The 15828-nt window shown below is 36.8% G+C and overlaps 1 protein-coding gene and 1 pseudogene across 1 annotated transcript in view; both read right to left on the reverse strand.

Moving 5' to 3' along the window:
• Positions 1-2911: 2911 nt before the first annotated feature.
• Positions 2912-4891, reverse strand: LOC124514312 (lysophosphatidylcholine acyltransferase 2B-like; annotated as a pseudogene).
• Positions 4892-7158: 2267 nt separating this feature from the next.
• The window catches only part of EPHX4 (epoxide hydrolase 4), a 42080-nt gene continuing 33410 nt past the window's right edge, over positions 7159-15828 (reverse strand). The window contains exon 7 of the mRNA XM_047082680.1: positions 7159-7390. Within this exon, the coding sequence (XP_046938636.1) occupies positions 7159-7390 (232 nt within the window). The remainder of the gene's footprint in view (positions 7391-15828) is intronic.

Raw genomic sequence — 15828 nt, forward strand, 5'->3', positions numbered from 1 at the left:
TCATTGTTTCTGGAGATTTTCTCTGTTCCTTTCTAGTTTTTGTCACTTTTGGTCTTTCTATCCCACTCAAAGCATCCCCTTAGATATGTCTTGCAGGGATGGTTTAGTGGTCACAAACTCCTTTAATTTTTGTTTGTGTGGGAAACTCTTTTTTTTTTTTAATGTTTATTTATTTTCAAGAGAGGGAGACAGAGAGCAAGCAGGGGAGGGGCAGAAAGAGAGGGAGATACAGGATCCAAAGGAGGCTCCAGGCTCCGAGCTGTCAGCACAGAGCTTGACGTGGGGCTTGAACTCACAAACCGTGAGATCATGACCTGAGCTGAAGTCAGATGCTTAACTGACTGAGCCATCCAGGCACCCTGGGAAACTCTTTATCTCTCCTTCTATTCTGAATGATAGACTTGCTGGATAGAATATTCTTGGCTGATGATTATTTTTCCATTCAGCATTTTGAATATATCATGCCACTCCCTTCTGGCTTGCCAAGTTTCTGTAGAGAGATCTGCAACTAGCTTTACTGGTCTTCCTTTGTAAGTTAGGGACTTCTTTTATCTTGCTGCTATTAGGATTTTTAATTTATCCCTATATTTTGAAATTTTAACTGCAGTATGTCTTGTTGCCCCGCTTTTGCTGATTTTGATGGGAGTTCTCTGTGCCTCCTGGAAATTAGATGTCTGTTTCCTTCCCCAGATTAGGGAAATTTTCACCTATTATTTCCTCAAGTAAACCTTCTGCCCCCTTTTCTCTCTCTTCTTCTGGGACTCCTATAATACAAATGTTATTATGTTTGACGGAGTCACTGAGTTCCTTAACTCTACTCTCATGACCCATAATTCTTCTTTCTCTCTTTTGTTCAGGTTGATTAGTTTCCATTATTCTATCTTCTATATCACTTATTCATTCCTCTGCTTCTTTCATCCTTATGGTCATTATATCCAATCTGTTTCAAATCTCCCTTATTATATTTTTCATTTCTGATTTTTTTAACTCTTTTATCTCTGTGGTAAGAGTGTCCCTTATATCTTCCATGCTTTCCCAAGCCCAGCAAGTATCCTTATGATTGTTGCTTTAATTCTCTCTCAGGCATATTACTTATATCTGTTTCGATTAGATCCCTGGCTATGACTTGTTCTTTCTTTTGAGATAAATTTCTCCATCTTGGCATTTTGTCAATGTCTGTATCTTTTTCTGTGAGTTAGAAAAGCCTATTATACTTCCTGCTCCAGAAAGTAATGGCTTTATGAAGAAGAGGTCATATAGTGTCCAGGTCCTGGAACTTCAGGGAGTGTTTCTGGTGTGTGCTGTGTGCATTCTGCTGCTGTGTTTTGGCTGCTTTATCCCTCAAGTCAGTCATCTGCAAATGGCAGCATTTGGACCTTAGCAAGAGTGTAGTGTATTTTAACTAGGTGTACTCTGGTCTGCTTGTTAAATAAGACCTTGTGGGGGGGGGGTGTGGGGGGTGTGGGTTGTGCTGGTCTTGTAGGAAAGAGGCCCACTGTGCTGGTCCTTGGCATGCCTGACCAAGAAAAGTAGCACCAGCAGAGTGCAGGGTGGTGGGACTTGGTATAAGTAGGTTAGGCAGCCACTGTCAGTGCTGTGCTGCTTACTGAAGTTGGTTTTATGCTGAGGGGTGGGGGAGGGAAATGGCACCAGCAGCTCCTTTGTCCCCAGAGAGGGGTCTCTGTGCTTGCTGCTCTTAGGGAAGCACCCCCCAGAAGATCGAATAATTTTCCCTCACCCACCTCAGGCATTTTTCAGATCACTGTTTTCACACAATCTGTCTCTAGGTTGCTTGACTTCCTAGAGCAGTGCAGTGCCCTTTGGGCTCTATCCCAGCCAAGTCTGCTGACTTTTAAAACTCCAAACTTTAGGGAATTGCTGTGCAGAGGGTCTGCACTGGTCTTCTGTGGGACGGTTTTGCCACTCTGGGATGGATACAGGTTTGACGGAGAAGGGCAGTCACAATAGAGCACAGGGGCAAGGGATTTGGAGCAAAACAGACTAAACAGCCAGTGTCTGGGTTAGGCACCTTCAGCAGGTGTTTCTGTGCCTATGCTGAGGGGAGGGGGAGGGAAATGGTGCCTGCCAGCTCTTTTGTCTTCAGAGAGGCAACTCTGCAAATGCCACCTCTCACAGATGTGTTCCAAGAAAAGCAAATAGTCTCTCTCCATGTGCTTAGGTGATCCTCACATCAGAGCCATCTGCCCCAGGATTGCTCACATGTCTTCTCTTCAGTAGGGCAGTGCCTTCAGGGCTCTATCCTAACCAACACCACCTGATCTCTAAAACTCCAGTCTTTGAGCCCCAAAGATTACAAAAACTCATGAAGATCAACTCCTCTTATTTTCCCAGCCAATGACTTTGTGGAAGTGCTCTCCTTGTGTGATCCCCTGTGTGCTCCACTCTCATTTGCCTTTCTCTGCGACCACAGCTCCCTCCCCTCTGCAGCACCCCTGATCCATTTCTCCCCTAAACCACGTCTCAGTCTCTGCACTTCCTACCTTCCTCAGTGTAGCGTCTTATCTCCCTCTAGTTGTGCAGTTTGTCCTGTCAGTTCTCAGGTTGATTTCTTGGCTATTCAGAATGATTTGATAATTATGTAGGTGTGTTCAGGGGATGAGACAAGCCTAGGGTCCTCCTACTATGTTACCATCTTAGCTCCCCTTATGAATAGACCTCTTGTTCTCCACCTTTAGTCACGTTAAAGCAAACATATATTAAGCAACATAGGTACTATAAGATATAATTGAAATATATATTTCTCAAGCATATTATACATAGCACAGTTAAGTGCTGAAAGTAAAAAACTATTGTGTTTTTCCTCAAAGGATAATTTTATTTCAATCATAGTTTCTCTCTGGAAGGTAACTTCACAATTTTCAGGGCTGACTTTAACATTTGAATACAGCAATTAAACTGCTACTTGATGTGATAATGAATATATATAGGCTGCGGAGAGGTCCAAGTATGAATTAAGTAACTTGTTATATTCTGGATGCTTCAGGCAAATTTCTTAAAGTTCTTGTATAATATGTATTTTGAATTCTGTCCAGCTATTTTCTGAAAGAGTCTGGAAACATCAAGATCTGGCACTCTAAAGGCTTCCCAAAGTGTAACAGCTAACTAACTCCTGCTGTGTTATGAAACCAACCTCATCAAGATCAAAAAGCTTAAATGACATTTGTAGAATCTTTTCAGTGTTGATAGGATTGCACAGGGCAGGCAGTCCTATCACATATTCTCTGAATTCTATGCTACCATCATTATTCCTGTCAAAGGGGGCAAAAAGTTGTTCTAAGGGCTCTGAAATTAACATTTTTAAATAATTTGCAAACTCTTCAAGTCCTATCTTCTCTCCCTTAGAGGCAACTGTAATTGCAGCATATTCATCCAGATGCTGATGAATATTACCCCAATCTCACTTCAATTTCTGGCTAATTTCTGTGAATTCCACCAAACTATCTTCCATGAGTAGTTAAAGGTTACCTGTGAAAATCATTAGTCTACAATCTTCATAACTATGGTCTGTCACAGACACTCAGAGCATTTGCCATGTTGATCCTCACTATATCAGCAAAAGGGATGTGTCTTTTTTTTTTCTTGATTATTTTGTATATAAATAGGCATGAACACCACTTCTCCTCTGGTGAAGAGTTGACTCAAGGTCAATATATAGACCTAAACCTGTCTATAGACCTGTAAACCCCTCCTAGATCTAGGTCACTGTGTCCAGTGTGTTTAGGTACCTAGGTAGCACTGGCTGCACAGGAACACCCAGAGAGAAGTCCCCTAGTTTAAAAGTGACCAGACAGGTACAATTGGTACACACTCCTTCCAAGAAAATCAGGATCTGTGGCCACTTCCTTTCAGATGTTAATAGCTTCAGGATTTCATTCCATGTATTCTTCCTGGAACTGGGGTCCTATCTGGTTACAAGCAGAGGCTGTGTTGGCATTAGGAGTTTTCCAGCCACTGGGGTCTGTGTGTTTTGACTTGCCTAGACCATCTAGGGTAACCCTGCCACCACACAGGCAATTGGATCAAAGAAAGTGGAGTGCGGCACTGTAACAAAGATGAGAGCCTCATCTCTGGTTGCATTTTCCCCCTTCCCTTTAACCAGGAACCCCACTAAACAGAATGTTGACTGAAACAAGAATTTGAGGACTGGTTGCACCTGCTTCTTCCCCCAACTCGTAGTGGTGTTGGCTGGTTGAGCAGAACCGCCCTTGGTGGAAAGTGTGGCCACTGGCCAGAGGCCAATGAAGAGGAAGGCCATGCAGGACTCACATCCCAGCACCAGCACAGTCCCAGTGAGGATAAGACAGGCCCAGCGCCACCAACTGAGGTGCCTCTGCCGCCTGAAGGGGTTGGCCACTGCAGGTGGGTACGACATGCTCATCCCATGACTCATGGTGGACTCCCACACCTGCACCTCGAATTCCAAGCTTGGCTGAGCCCTGAGGCCAACTTCTCAGTGGTCTCAGGCTGTGGGTAGATTGGATCTGGGGGCACCCCTCAGAGCGCACTCCTTCCCCACATTCAAGTGCTCTTTCTGTTCACACATAATTAGAACTCTCAGATATAATGTGGGTTAATAGGAAATGAGGATGAATTACCTCTAAAATCAGAAAAGTTAAAAATGATAAATGGTGTAATAGAATCAAATCAAGAGTATAATCATTTTTTTTTAAATGTTTTCCTTTTGACATATATGTTTAATAAATTATTTTCACATAATTTTTGACATTTATATTAAGGACATATTATATACCTACTAGGGATATGTGAATTTAAATAGATGAATATTAATTACAACTTTTTCATTTAAATGCCATTACCACTAAAGTTTACTTACTGTGAGATGCTTTGGGAGCTGGTAAGTCAAATTCATTTACTCTCCCTACAAATTGATTTCTACAGAGACAGTAATATCACTTCATGCTAAGAGGTTTAACTGATGGCACCCTTGAGCCTTTAATCTGTCACAAGCACTCTTCCACATGAATAGAAAATTAGAATATATCCATTATCATAGGCTGGAATTAGCCATGGCACATTTGATTCATATTCTTAACATGAGTCCACATGAACCAGTCAGCATTCCAAATTGACATTAAGTAACAACAACAAACCCTAAAATCACCTTTGTCAGTAACAAGTTTTCAGTAACATAAGTCAGGACTATTTTACTGGGTCAACATACACTGCCAATGAAGTCCTATTCCTCCCTTTGTTGCTGCCCTTCAGAAAGGATCAAGAGGAAAGCATAATCAAAGTTGGTGTGAACCAGGCTTTCTTCTATACCTTGTAAAATTTGCAACTCTGAAAGTGCTATATAGGATATTCCTATATTTGCTAATTACTAACATAACTTCCTTTTCCCAGGATTAAAAGTCAAATTGTAGGTTTCTGAGAAATGTTTCTATTTATTGGAGCACAGCAGGTTACCAATAAAACAGAAAGAGCAGTGTAGATACAGAGCCTGTTATCTTACTGGAAAGGTTAGAGGCTTTATAACCAGATGAATCTAGGTCAGATTCTGGTTCCAACAGTTATGCTGTGGGCATTGGCCAACCTTATTTTCACATCTATAAATTGGTAATACTCTGTACCTTGCAATGTTATTATGAGGCACAAGCACAATGTATACAGAAAATTGGGTTTTTATTAATATATACAAGTTGCTTAGGATACAATGATGAGAATTCTTAGAGACATTCCACTTTCTTCTGTCACTATCAGAACTACACTTAGGAATACATTTTTTTCACCAACTTAGTCTTGTTTAGGAACACAGTTGTAGTTTCTATGGAACCATAATTTGGCGATGTTACTGGTTGTCTCCCATGCTAAAGGAGAGCAACCCAAGAGAATGAGTAGTATTCCCTTGAGCTTGTATCATTCTCTATTTTGTAACTCTTCCCATTCTTATTTGTAATGTTTATTTCTACTCTTGAATCCTTGTTTAATTTAACTGCGTTGTGTGTATGCTTCTTTAAGGGAAAGTTCCATGTTACCATGCCGTCTTTCTTTTATATTTCCCTCACGTGCCTAGCAATGTGTCAGATGTGTTATTTATTCATTAAGCAAATATGTGAGTGCCTACAATGGAGCCAGGCCCTTATTCTAGATGCTGGATATATGCCAGTTAATAGAACAGTAAAAAACTCTGCCTTGTGGAGCTTAGATTCTAGTGCACATAGGAAATACTGAATTCAATTCTGGTTGCCTTAATGGGGCAAAAGGACATTTTGATCCTTTGTCTAAATCTCTCACCAATTTAGCTGGAAGATTTAGACAAGTAATTTGTTGGATGTGCTTTTCTACTTTGCAATGTTTAATACATATGTATGTATACATGAGAATCTCTACATCACCTGTTATTAGCTTTCCAGTATAAGTAGTATTATGGCCTGTTTTAAAAATGCATATTCTTCTAGTCATATTTGCCTTCAAACTAATAAATATACTATAAATCCAAGAGATTTGACAATAGAATTTTTTAATGGTTGAAAAATAGTAAAAAGAACTTTTGAACAATAAAACGAAAATTTATATACCATTGCAGGTTTACCTTTTTTTTAAATATGGCACAGCTAATCTTTAATTTACATTTGTAAAAGGCACCAGATGTTAACAGGGCAAAGAATGCAAGAAACCAAAACTGAGCCATTTCCCCCAACTTCCTTTTTGTACTATTGTACACATTTTAAGGCAGCTGCTTTTCTGTGCAAAATTCAACAGAAGAGGGGCGCCTGGGTGGCGCAGTCGGTTAAGTGTCCGACTTCAGCCAGGTCACGATCTCGCGCTCCGTGAGTTCGAGCCCCGCGTCGGGCTCTGGGCTGATGGCTCAGAGCCTGGAGCCTGCTTCCGATTCTGTGTCTCCCTCTCTCTCTGCCCCTCCCCCATTCATGCTCTGTCTCTCTCTGTCCCAAAAATAAATAAACGTTGAAAAAAAAAAAAATTCAACAGAAGAAAATTGATATCATGTTACAAGTTCACATATTCTCAGATTTTTTTCAATATGATTTGTCAGGATACTTATGATAAAGCATATTAAAACAATTTTTTCCTAATAAGCTTAAAGAGGTTGATGAACAATTATTAAAAATTATTTAGAGACTTCATTACAGATCCCTCATAGAAGATATAGAAAAGTCAATCTTTTCTTCTTGTTTCTTCCTTCAGAAATGTCCATATCAATTTGTTCACTATATCAGGTTGTTCTTGCTGAAGCCAGTGACTGACATCTGACAGTATAGTTAGCCTGAAATAATTTTTAACATAAATCTTTGTGACTTCAGCCATCTCAGCCTCCATAAATGCATCTTTTTCTCCCCACAGTAGGAGTGTTGGAGTGGTCACCATGTGATGTTTGAGAGGCAGGCAGCTATAAAAACAAAACACGTGGATTTGAGATTCATTGTAAAAATTAAAATAACATTTTTCCATTATATTCCTTTAGGCCATACTTGCTCACAGGAAGCAATATTGTCACCAATGGGGTGAAATTTGGTTCTCTGGAGAGTGATAACAATATTACTTTCTTTATATATAGATCATGGTTATACACACAGTATATAAACAAATATTAAAATTTCATAGGGTGGGGAGCAATTGGGAAAAAAAACTCATCTAAAATGGCTCCTTAAGGAGGTGATGATGAAAGAATGAATGGTTGAGAAACACTGCTTTAGGCAATCAATCTATACAATAAAAAATTTAAAAGGCTATTTAAGAAAGGGCTCAATAAAATTTTTAATTGGATGAGGCTAACAAAATTTATAATGAAGGATATAAATTAAGTATGAAATTCACCACTATGAGGAATAATTTGCTTTAAAAGGATACCAGAATTTTTGAGTGCTGTGATAAAAGAGTTTTAAATGATGTCACTTTAAATATATTCAAAATTGTTTTTTAGATAACATAATGCATTTTATATGAAATTGGAACTGAGAAGTCAGAAAATATATATGGACTGAGTTTTACCATTAAATAGTACTGTATTTATTTTGCAAGAAGATTTTATATATATACATATATAGAGAGAGAGAGAGAGAGGCAGGCAGAGGGAGAGAGAAAGAGAATCCCAAGTGGCATCCATGCCCAGTACAGAGCCCGACATGAGGCTTGATCCCCACAACTCTGTCATCATGATCTGAGCCAAAATCAATAGTCAGATGTTCAACTGACTGAGCCACCCAGGCACCCCAGAAGATTCTTTTTAAAACAACGTTTTATTGTTTATTTTCTTAAGTAAAGTATAAAGAATAAAATCATGCATAATTCCATCATTAAGAGATAACCTTTTGGCCATTTTCCATGCATACAGTTGAAACCATACTATAAATAAAATGCAATAAATATACACAATATATATACAGTATCCATATTCAAATTTCACATTGCATTATAACTTGAGAATTTTCTCATTTCATAATGTTTTATATCAAAAATAATTATAAAAGATACTATTTTATGGTATAATTACCCATAAATAACCCATAAATGACTATTCTCCTATAAATGAATATTTTTAGATTATATCATTAGTTAAAACAAGGGGATGATGTTTTAAGTGATGGTATAATGAGCATTCTGTGCCCAAATCTTTTTTGGCATTTTAGATAATTTCTTTCAGCTAGATCCCTAGAAGTGGAATTCCTGAGCTAAAGACTATAAATATTTTTAAAGCTTTTGACAGCTACTGCTACACTCTTTTTCAGAAAGGTGGGATGGTATTAATTACAATCCTGTTGACTAAGCATGAATATGAACATCTTACTAGACACTCTGCAGCACTGACTTCCATTTTTGCTAGTTATCAAAAATCATGACTGTGGCTACTTGGGGTCAATAGGATGCTGCTTGAATGTGCAGGATATCAATATGTCCACTAAGGACTTAACTTTTGACTCTCATGCAGGTGGCCATTGTTTGGTTATAATGCTCCTAAAAATTAAATTCTTTGTGAATGGGTAAACTAATAGAAAATATATTCATTCGGGGCGCCTGGGTGGCTCAGTCGGTTAAGCGTCCGACTTCGGCTCAGGTCACGATCTCACTGTCCGTGAGTTCGAGCCCCGCGTCGGGCTCTGTGCTGACTGCTCAGAGCCTGGAGCCTGATTCAGATTCTGTGTCTCCCTCTCTCTCTGACCCTCCCCCGTTCATGCTTTGTCTCTCTCTGTCTCAAAAATAAATAAATGTTAAAAAAATTAAAAAAAAAGAAAATATATTCATTCTATGCATAATTTTGATACATGGATTGCTATACAAACTTGCAAGTCACTCAAATTCTAGGGCTTATAAAATATTCAAAAGTAAAACATTTTCTTTCTTTTTTTTTTAACATCTTAAAGTTTATTTATTTTGAGAGAGAGAGGGAGAGAGCAAGCACACATAAGGGTGGAGGGAGAGGCAGAGAGAGAATCTTTAAGCAGGCTCCACTCCTAGCACAGAGCCCGACTTGGGGCTCAATCCCAAGAAGTGTGAGATCATGACCTGAGCCCAAATCAGGAGTCAGAGGCTTAACTGACTTGAGCCACCCAGGCGCACCCGAAAGTAAAACAGTTTCTAACAGTTATCTGCATATTTAACAATATGTGAGCATGTCATAATTGAATCAGTAAGGTAAGAGGAGTTTTAAAAGACAGAAAGCAAAGAAAAATATAAATTCTTCACTCATATGTGAAATTTAAGAAACAAAATGAACAAAGAAAAAAGGACACAAATCAAAACAAACAAACAAACAAACAAACAAACAAACTCTTAACTATAGAGAACAAACTGGTAGTTGCCAGAGGGGAGATAGGTGGGGGATGGGTGAAATAGGTGAAAGGGATTAAGAGTGTACTTATTATGATGATCACTGAGTAATGTATAGAATTGTTGAGTCACCATATTTTACACCTGAAACTAAAATAACACTATATGGTAATTATAGCTGAATTAACAAAATAAACAAATAAATAACATGAATTTAAAAATTTTAAAACTTTTTAGAAAAGAAAAATAAATAAATAAAAATATAAATTATTTACCAGATCAAATTGGACTTAAAAGGGAGAAGTTTCCAGAAAACTAAAAGAAGAGCACATTCTCTGGTCCTGAGGTTTCAAACTGCTAAACTTCACAGGAAATATGTTACATATAAAATAAAGTATGTACAGCATGGTGACTATAGTTAGTAATACTCCATTGCATATTTAAAAGTTGCTGGGAGAGTAGATCTTAAAAATTCTCAACACACAAAAACTTTATAACTATGTATACAGATTTTGACTTCTGGTGATTATCTCATAATATATACAAGTATCAAACCATTGTACACCTACAATTAATGTAATGTTTTAGGTCAATTATACCTCAATATAAATAAAATAAACAAATAAATAAAAAGCAAAACATCATTGTAGAAGAGTATGTTAAGCTGAAGAACTTACTGGGAAAACACTTGATAAAATATTTCTGATTAAAAGTGACTAATCTTAGTACAGAAGCAATTTGAAAAATCTGAAAACTGTTAACAGGTAGTAACAATTTCTGGTCTATACTGTTAATCATTCAACCTACCAAAATATATCCTAACATACCTATTTCAAATAAGTCTGATTTTACCATGTTACTCTTCCAAACTCTGAGTTATCAGCTGATGTGTAAGTATTAAGGCAGCAGTGTCCAGAATGTTATACATTCCATCCATTAGTTTTGTGTGTGGAAATATTTTAGTACTATAAGAAGATAATGTGGAAAATAATCACACCCACACAATCACCACTAGCTTAAGAAGCCAAACATGGCAAACATGATAACATATTTCTGCTGACCTTTCTTTGATACCATTTTTCTTCACCTCACCCTAAGGCAGTGGTTTCCAAAGTGTGGGCAACAGACTAGCAGCATCAGCATCATCTGTGAACTTGGCAGAAATAACGCTTGGGACCCACCCCAGACTGACTGAATGGTAGGGTCCTGCCATCTGTTTTACATGCTATTGTAAAGAACTACTACCATAGGAGGGATGACTAGGTTGAATTTAGTTATTATCATCCCTGTGATGTTTTTCAATTTTTATTTTATGTATTAAGATACCTCTCCCCCATTCCTATGGTTTCTTTGAATAGTGATTTTCCTTAAGCCCTCCTGGATCCTTGTCCCACCCCTGAACGATGAGTGACAGTTGTTGGTGCAGAGTACTGGACTAGGTGGATCTATCAAGTAATACGTGCTTAGGGTGACAGATTTAATCTCTTTCTCCTCTCTCTCTACCAGATAACGGAAGGCAGTGACCTGAGAGGCAGAGAAAGTTGAGTTTGTTCTGCAAACTCTTCCACAAGTGAACTGATCTAAAGTTTAGACCATTCTCATATTAAGCCATAGTCTTCAATCTATCCTTAATCAGTAATGAAGGTGATGTTTTGGTTTTCATTTACTGACCCTTGTTTGATTTCTCAACTTGTTCAGAAATTAGTCAGAAAAAGGGGGTACTATTTGTCAGATATCCCCAAATATAGTACACAGATTTCTACAAACAATATATGGAGGTGTTTTGCATTTCTAGAACTCTATATAAATGGTATAGTACTGTACAAAAGCTTCCACACCTGTGCCTTAATATTATATTTTTAAGATTATCTATTAATGATACATTTAGTTCTACATCATTTTTACTCCTATATAGAATTTCATCTTATGATTATACCGTAATTAATCCATTTTCCTGTTAATGGCCATTTAAGGGGTGCCTGGGTGGCTCAGGTGGTTAAGTGTCTGACTTTGGCTCAAGTCATGATCTCACAGTTGGTGAGTTGGGCTCTGTGCTGACAGCTCTGAGCCTAGAGTCAGCTTCGGTTTCTTTGTCTCCCACTCCCTGCCCCTCCCCCACTCATAGGCTTGGGCGCACTCGCGCACACCCCCACTCTGTCAAAAATAAATAAGCATTACAAAAATTAAAAATAAATAAAAATTTCCAATTATTTTGATAATTCAAATAATATTGAACTTATTCTTGTACATCCCCTTGTGCACATATGAAAGCGTTTTCTTACAGTATGTTCCCCAAAACAGAATTGCTTCTTCAGAGAGTATGCACATCTTCAACCTTAGTCAATACTGTCAGGTTGTTTTCCGAGCTGATTGTATGCTCCAAAGAAGCACGTAAGAATTCATTTTGCTCCATATCACTGCCAACACTTTTCTCAAAAGTTTAAATATTTCCAATCGAATGAGAGTGGAATACTTTTCACTTACCTGATGTGGTAGAGACTGCTCCCTAAAACCTCTTCCTTTCTACCACAGTGATAGAAAATCTAGTTTTCTATCTGGGAAAATCTGGGACTACCCAGAATAAAGACTGCCTACATTTGCCAGAGTTCTTGCAGCAAGGTGAAGATATGAGAAACAATGTGTGCAACTTCTAAATTGTGTACACTATGCCTTCCCCTCCCCTCTTCCCACTGACTGAAATGCAGCCATGGTGGTAAACCATCTTGGATCACACGAACAAGGGCGACACCCCAGGGATGCCAGAATAACAAGACATAAAGTGCCTAGGTCTCGGACCAACGAGACAGTTTTGATGATTTCATGGAGCAAAGCCAACAAACCAACCTAGACTTTTACTTGTGAGAGAAATACATTTCTTTTTTTATGATACTATTATTTTAGGTCTCTATTACAAATGGTGAAACCCATGTTCTATATCTGACTACTAGTAAGATTTGGCATCTTTAATGTTATTGACCATTAAATTCCTCTTCTGTGAATTGTCTTTTCATATATTTGCCCATTTTTTGATTGGGCTACCTTTTTATCGATTCGGAGGCACTCTTTATAAACTCTAGATATTGTTAGCACATGACTGTGTATTGCAAACAATGTTTCCCCATCTAAACTTGCCTCTCATTCTATGATATCATTTGATATATAAATGTTTTTATTTTCATGCAGTCAAATTTATCAGTCTTCTTCATAATTTAAGCTGTTTATGTCTTATTTAAGAAATCTTTCCTACCTGAAGTTATGAAAGCATTTTCTTATCTTCCAAACATTTGAAAGTTTTGCTTATGTTTAGGTTTTTTATTTCCCTGAGGTTTATTTCTTGTTTAGTAAGAGATAGGGATCTAATTTCATTTGACTCTATATGGATATCTAATTGTTCCAGCAACATGTATAGGATCTTTCACCACAGACTCAAAATGTTCTGTCATAGTAGGTTCCCATATGTGTGGCTCCATTTTTGGGCTTTCTTCTCTGTTTTGTTAGTCAATTTGTCTATCCCAGAGTCAATGCCATATTTTACTAATTTTATAGCCTCATTACAAGCCTTAATATTTAATAGGGTTAGTCATCCATCTATCCTTTCCTTTAAAACTATCTTGGCCATTCTCAGCCTTAGGCTCTTTCATACAAATTTCATAATCAGTTTTTCAAGTTTCAAAAAAGTTTCCTATAGTTTTGATTGAAATTAAATTAAATTAAATTAATAGTTTGTGAGAAATCAAGAACTTTATGATATTGAAGTTTTCCAATCATGAACATGATAAACCAGGGCTAATTTTCACTAGTTTATACCAGCATGTCTGTATGGATTGTTTAAATGTTAAAATACTTCTCTACTGATTAGTAAATATCTACTGCCCTGAGCCTGTATTCTTGACTACTTCCAATAAGTATAAAGGTAATCCTTTGTTAGAGTCATTCCTATACACCTAATTTTGTTGTTGTTGCTATTGTAGGGGTATCTATTTTTTTTTTAATGTTTATTTATTCTGCAAGAAAAAGAGAGAGAGAGGGAGGGGCAGAGAGAGAGGGAGAGGGAGAATCCAAAGCAGGCTGTGCTGTCAGTGCAGAGCCCAGTGCAGGGCTCATTTTTACGAACCATGAGATCATGATCTGAGCTGAAATCCAGAGTCAGACTGAGCCACCCAGGTGCCCTGGGGTATCTATTTTTAAAATACGTTTTCTAACTGTTCATTTATAAGATCATAATTTTTGTATATTGTATTTATGTATATCAACTTTGCTGAACTATTTTTGTTTAAATAGCTTTTCTGTAGATTCTTTTTCTAGATTGTAACCACATTATCTATGAATTATCATGGCTTTGTTTGTTTCTTTCCTAATACTTACACTTTTCTTTTTTTTTTTTTTTTCTTATGTGGCTAAAACCTTCAAAACAGTGGTGAATAGAAGCAGTTATAGTTGGCAAGTATATCTTTAGACTTTATTTTTAGATAAAATGCTTTTAGTGTTTCATCATAAAGTATGATGTTTGCTATAGGTTTCTAAGACCAAAGTTCTGCTTTGTTGTCATAATGGAATCATACTGTGATTAATATAAAGACACTAACAGACACAGAGAATATCAAGTGTAATGGCAAAGGGAAAATAAATCTGCAAAGGTGATTTTAAAAGCAAGGGATAACATATCATTCTCTCAGATAGAGGAAAGACTTCCCAGATCCCCCAAAGTTTCCCATCCAGATACAGCTATTGGACAGTATCACAAAGTATTTTCTGCTTTTAATGTGGGTTTTTTATCCTTTTGGTCCTGACTCCTGGAATATCTTTTTATGTGCCTACCAGCTGTCCAGGTGCAAATAACCACTCCAAAACACTTTGAATACCTTATTTTTTTTCTCTCAGATAATTAAGTAAAGCAAAAGTCAATATCCCTTCAGGAGATTTAGGCTAAGTGGCCTAACTGAGCTCCACTCTTACATTCTCTATTCCTAGATCACTAAGAACTGTTGCATAAATATGTGTTGAATATTATTAAATGCTCATTCTTTATTTGGATAATCATATTTTTCCTTTTAATCTGTTAATGTGGCTAATTAAAGTAATGAATTTTATTTTTTAAAGTAATGAATTTTAATGCTAACTTTGGTTTAATTTTTAATCCATGCTGGATTCAGGTCAAAAATATTTTATTTTAAATTTATGGATCTATATTTATAATGTAGTTTGAACTATAATTTTCCAGTTTTATACAGTCTTTGTCTTCTTTTGGTATTAAAGTTATACCAGCTTCATAATGAGCTGAAGCCTATACCTTCTTTTTATAATGTCTAAAAGTGTCTATTAGAGTGGGAGTTCTGTGTTAGAACTTACATGTAAAGCCACTTCAGCCTATTTGTGTGGGTAGATGTGCTTTAAATTAATAATTCAATTTCTTTAATGGCTATGTCTATTTAGGTTTTCTAATTCTTCATGAGTTAGTTTTGGTTGCTATATTTTTCTAAAAAACTGCCCATTTTGTCAAAGTTCTTAAATTTGTTAACCTAAGTTTTATATTTTATCTCTGTTGTGTTTATAGCTATATCTATTTTCTACTTCCTAATACTGTTTATTCATGCTTTTTAAAAACCAATCTTGGCAGAAGTTTATATTAATAACCTTCAAAGAATCGGCTTTTGATTTTTTGATTCTATTGTGTCTTTGTTTTTGATTGCATTAATTTCTGCTTTTTATCTAATTTAAATTATTTTCCTTCCAATTTATTTTTTTTTACATATTGTTCTTTTCCTAACTTCTCAAATTGTACTCTTAGGTCACTAATCTTCTTTTCTATCTTCTTTTCTAATATATGCATGGAAAACTATGAATATATTTCTTCCTACATATTGTTTTAACTGTATTCTGCATTTTGATATTATTATTTATTATAAGTTTTTACTAATTTCCATTATGATTTTTTTTTAATTTTTTTTTTTTCAACGTTTATTTTTTTGGGGACAGAGAGAGACAGAGCATGAACGGGGGAGGGGCAGAGAGAGAGGGAGACACAGAATCGGAAACAGGCTCCAGGCTCCGAGCCATCAG

This window comes from Lynx rufus, unplaced genomic scaffold (genome assembly GCF_022079265.1).
Source record: "Lynx rufus isolate CCGP_SWC_20201006 ecotype Redwood Valley unplaced genomic scaffold, mLynRuf1.p SCAF_2, whole genome shotgun sequence".
Lineage (NCBI taxonomy): Eukaryota > Metazoa > Chordata > Mammalia > Carnivora > Felidae > Lynx > Lynx rufus.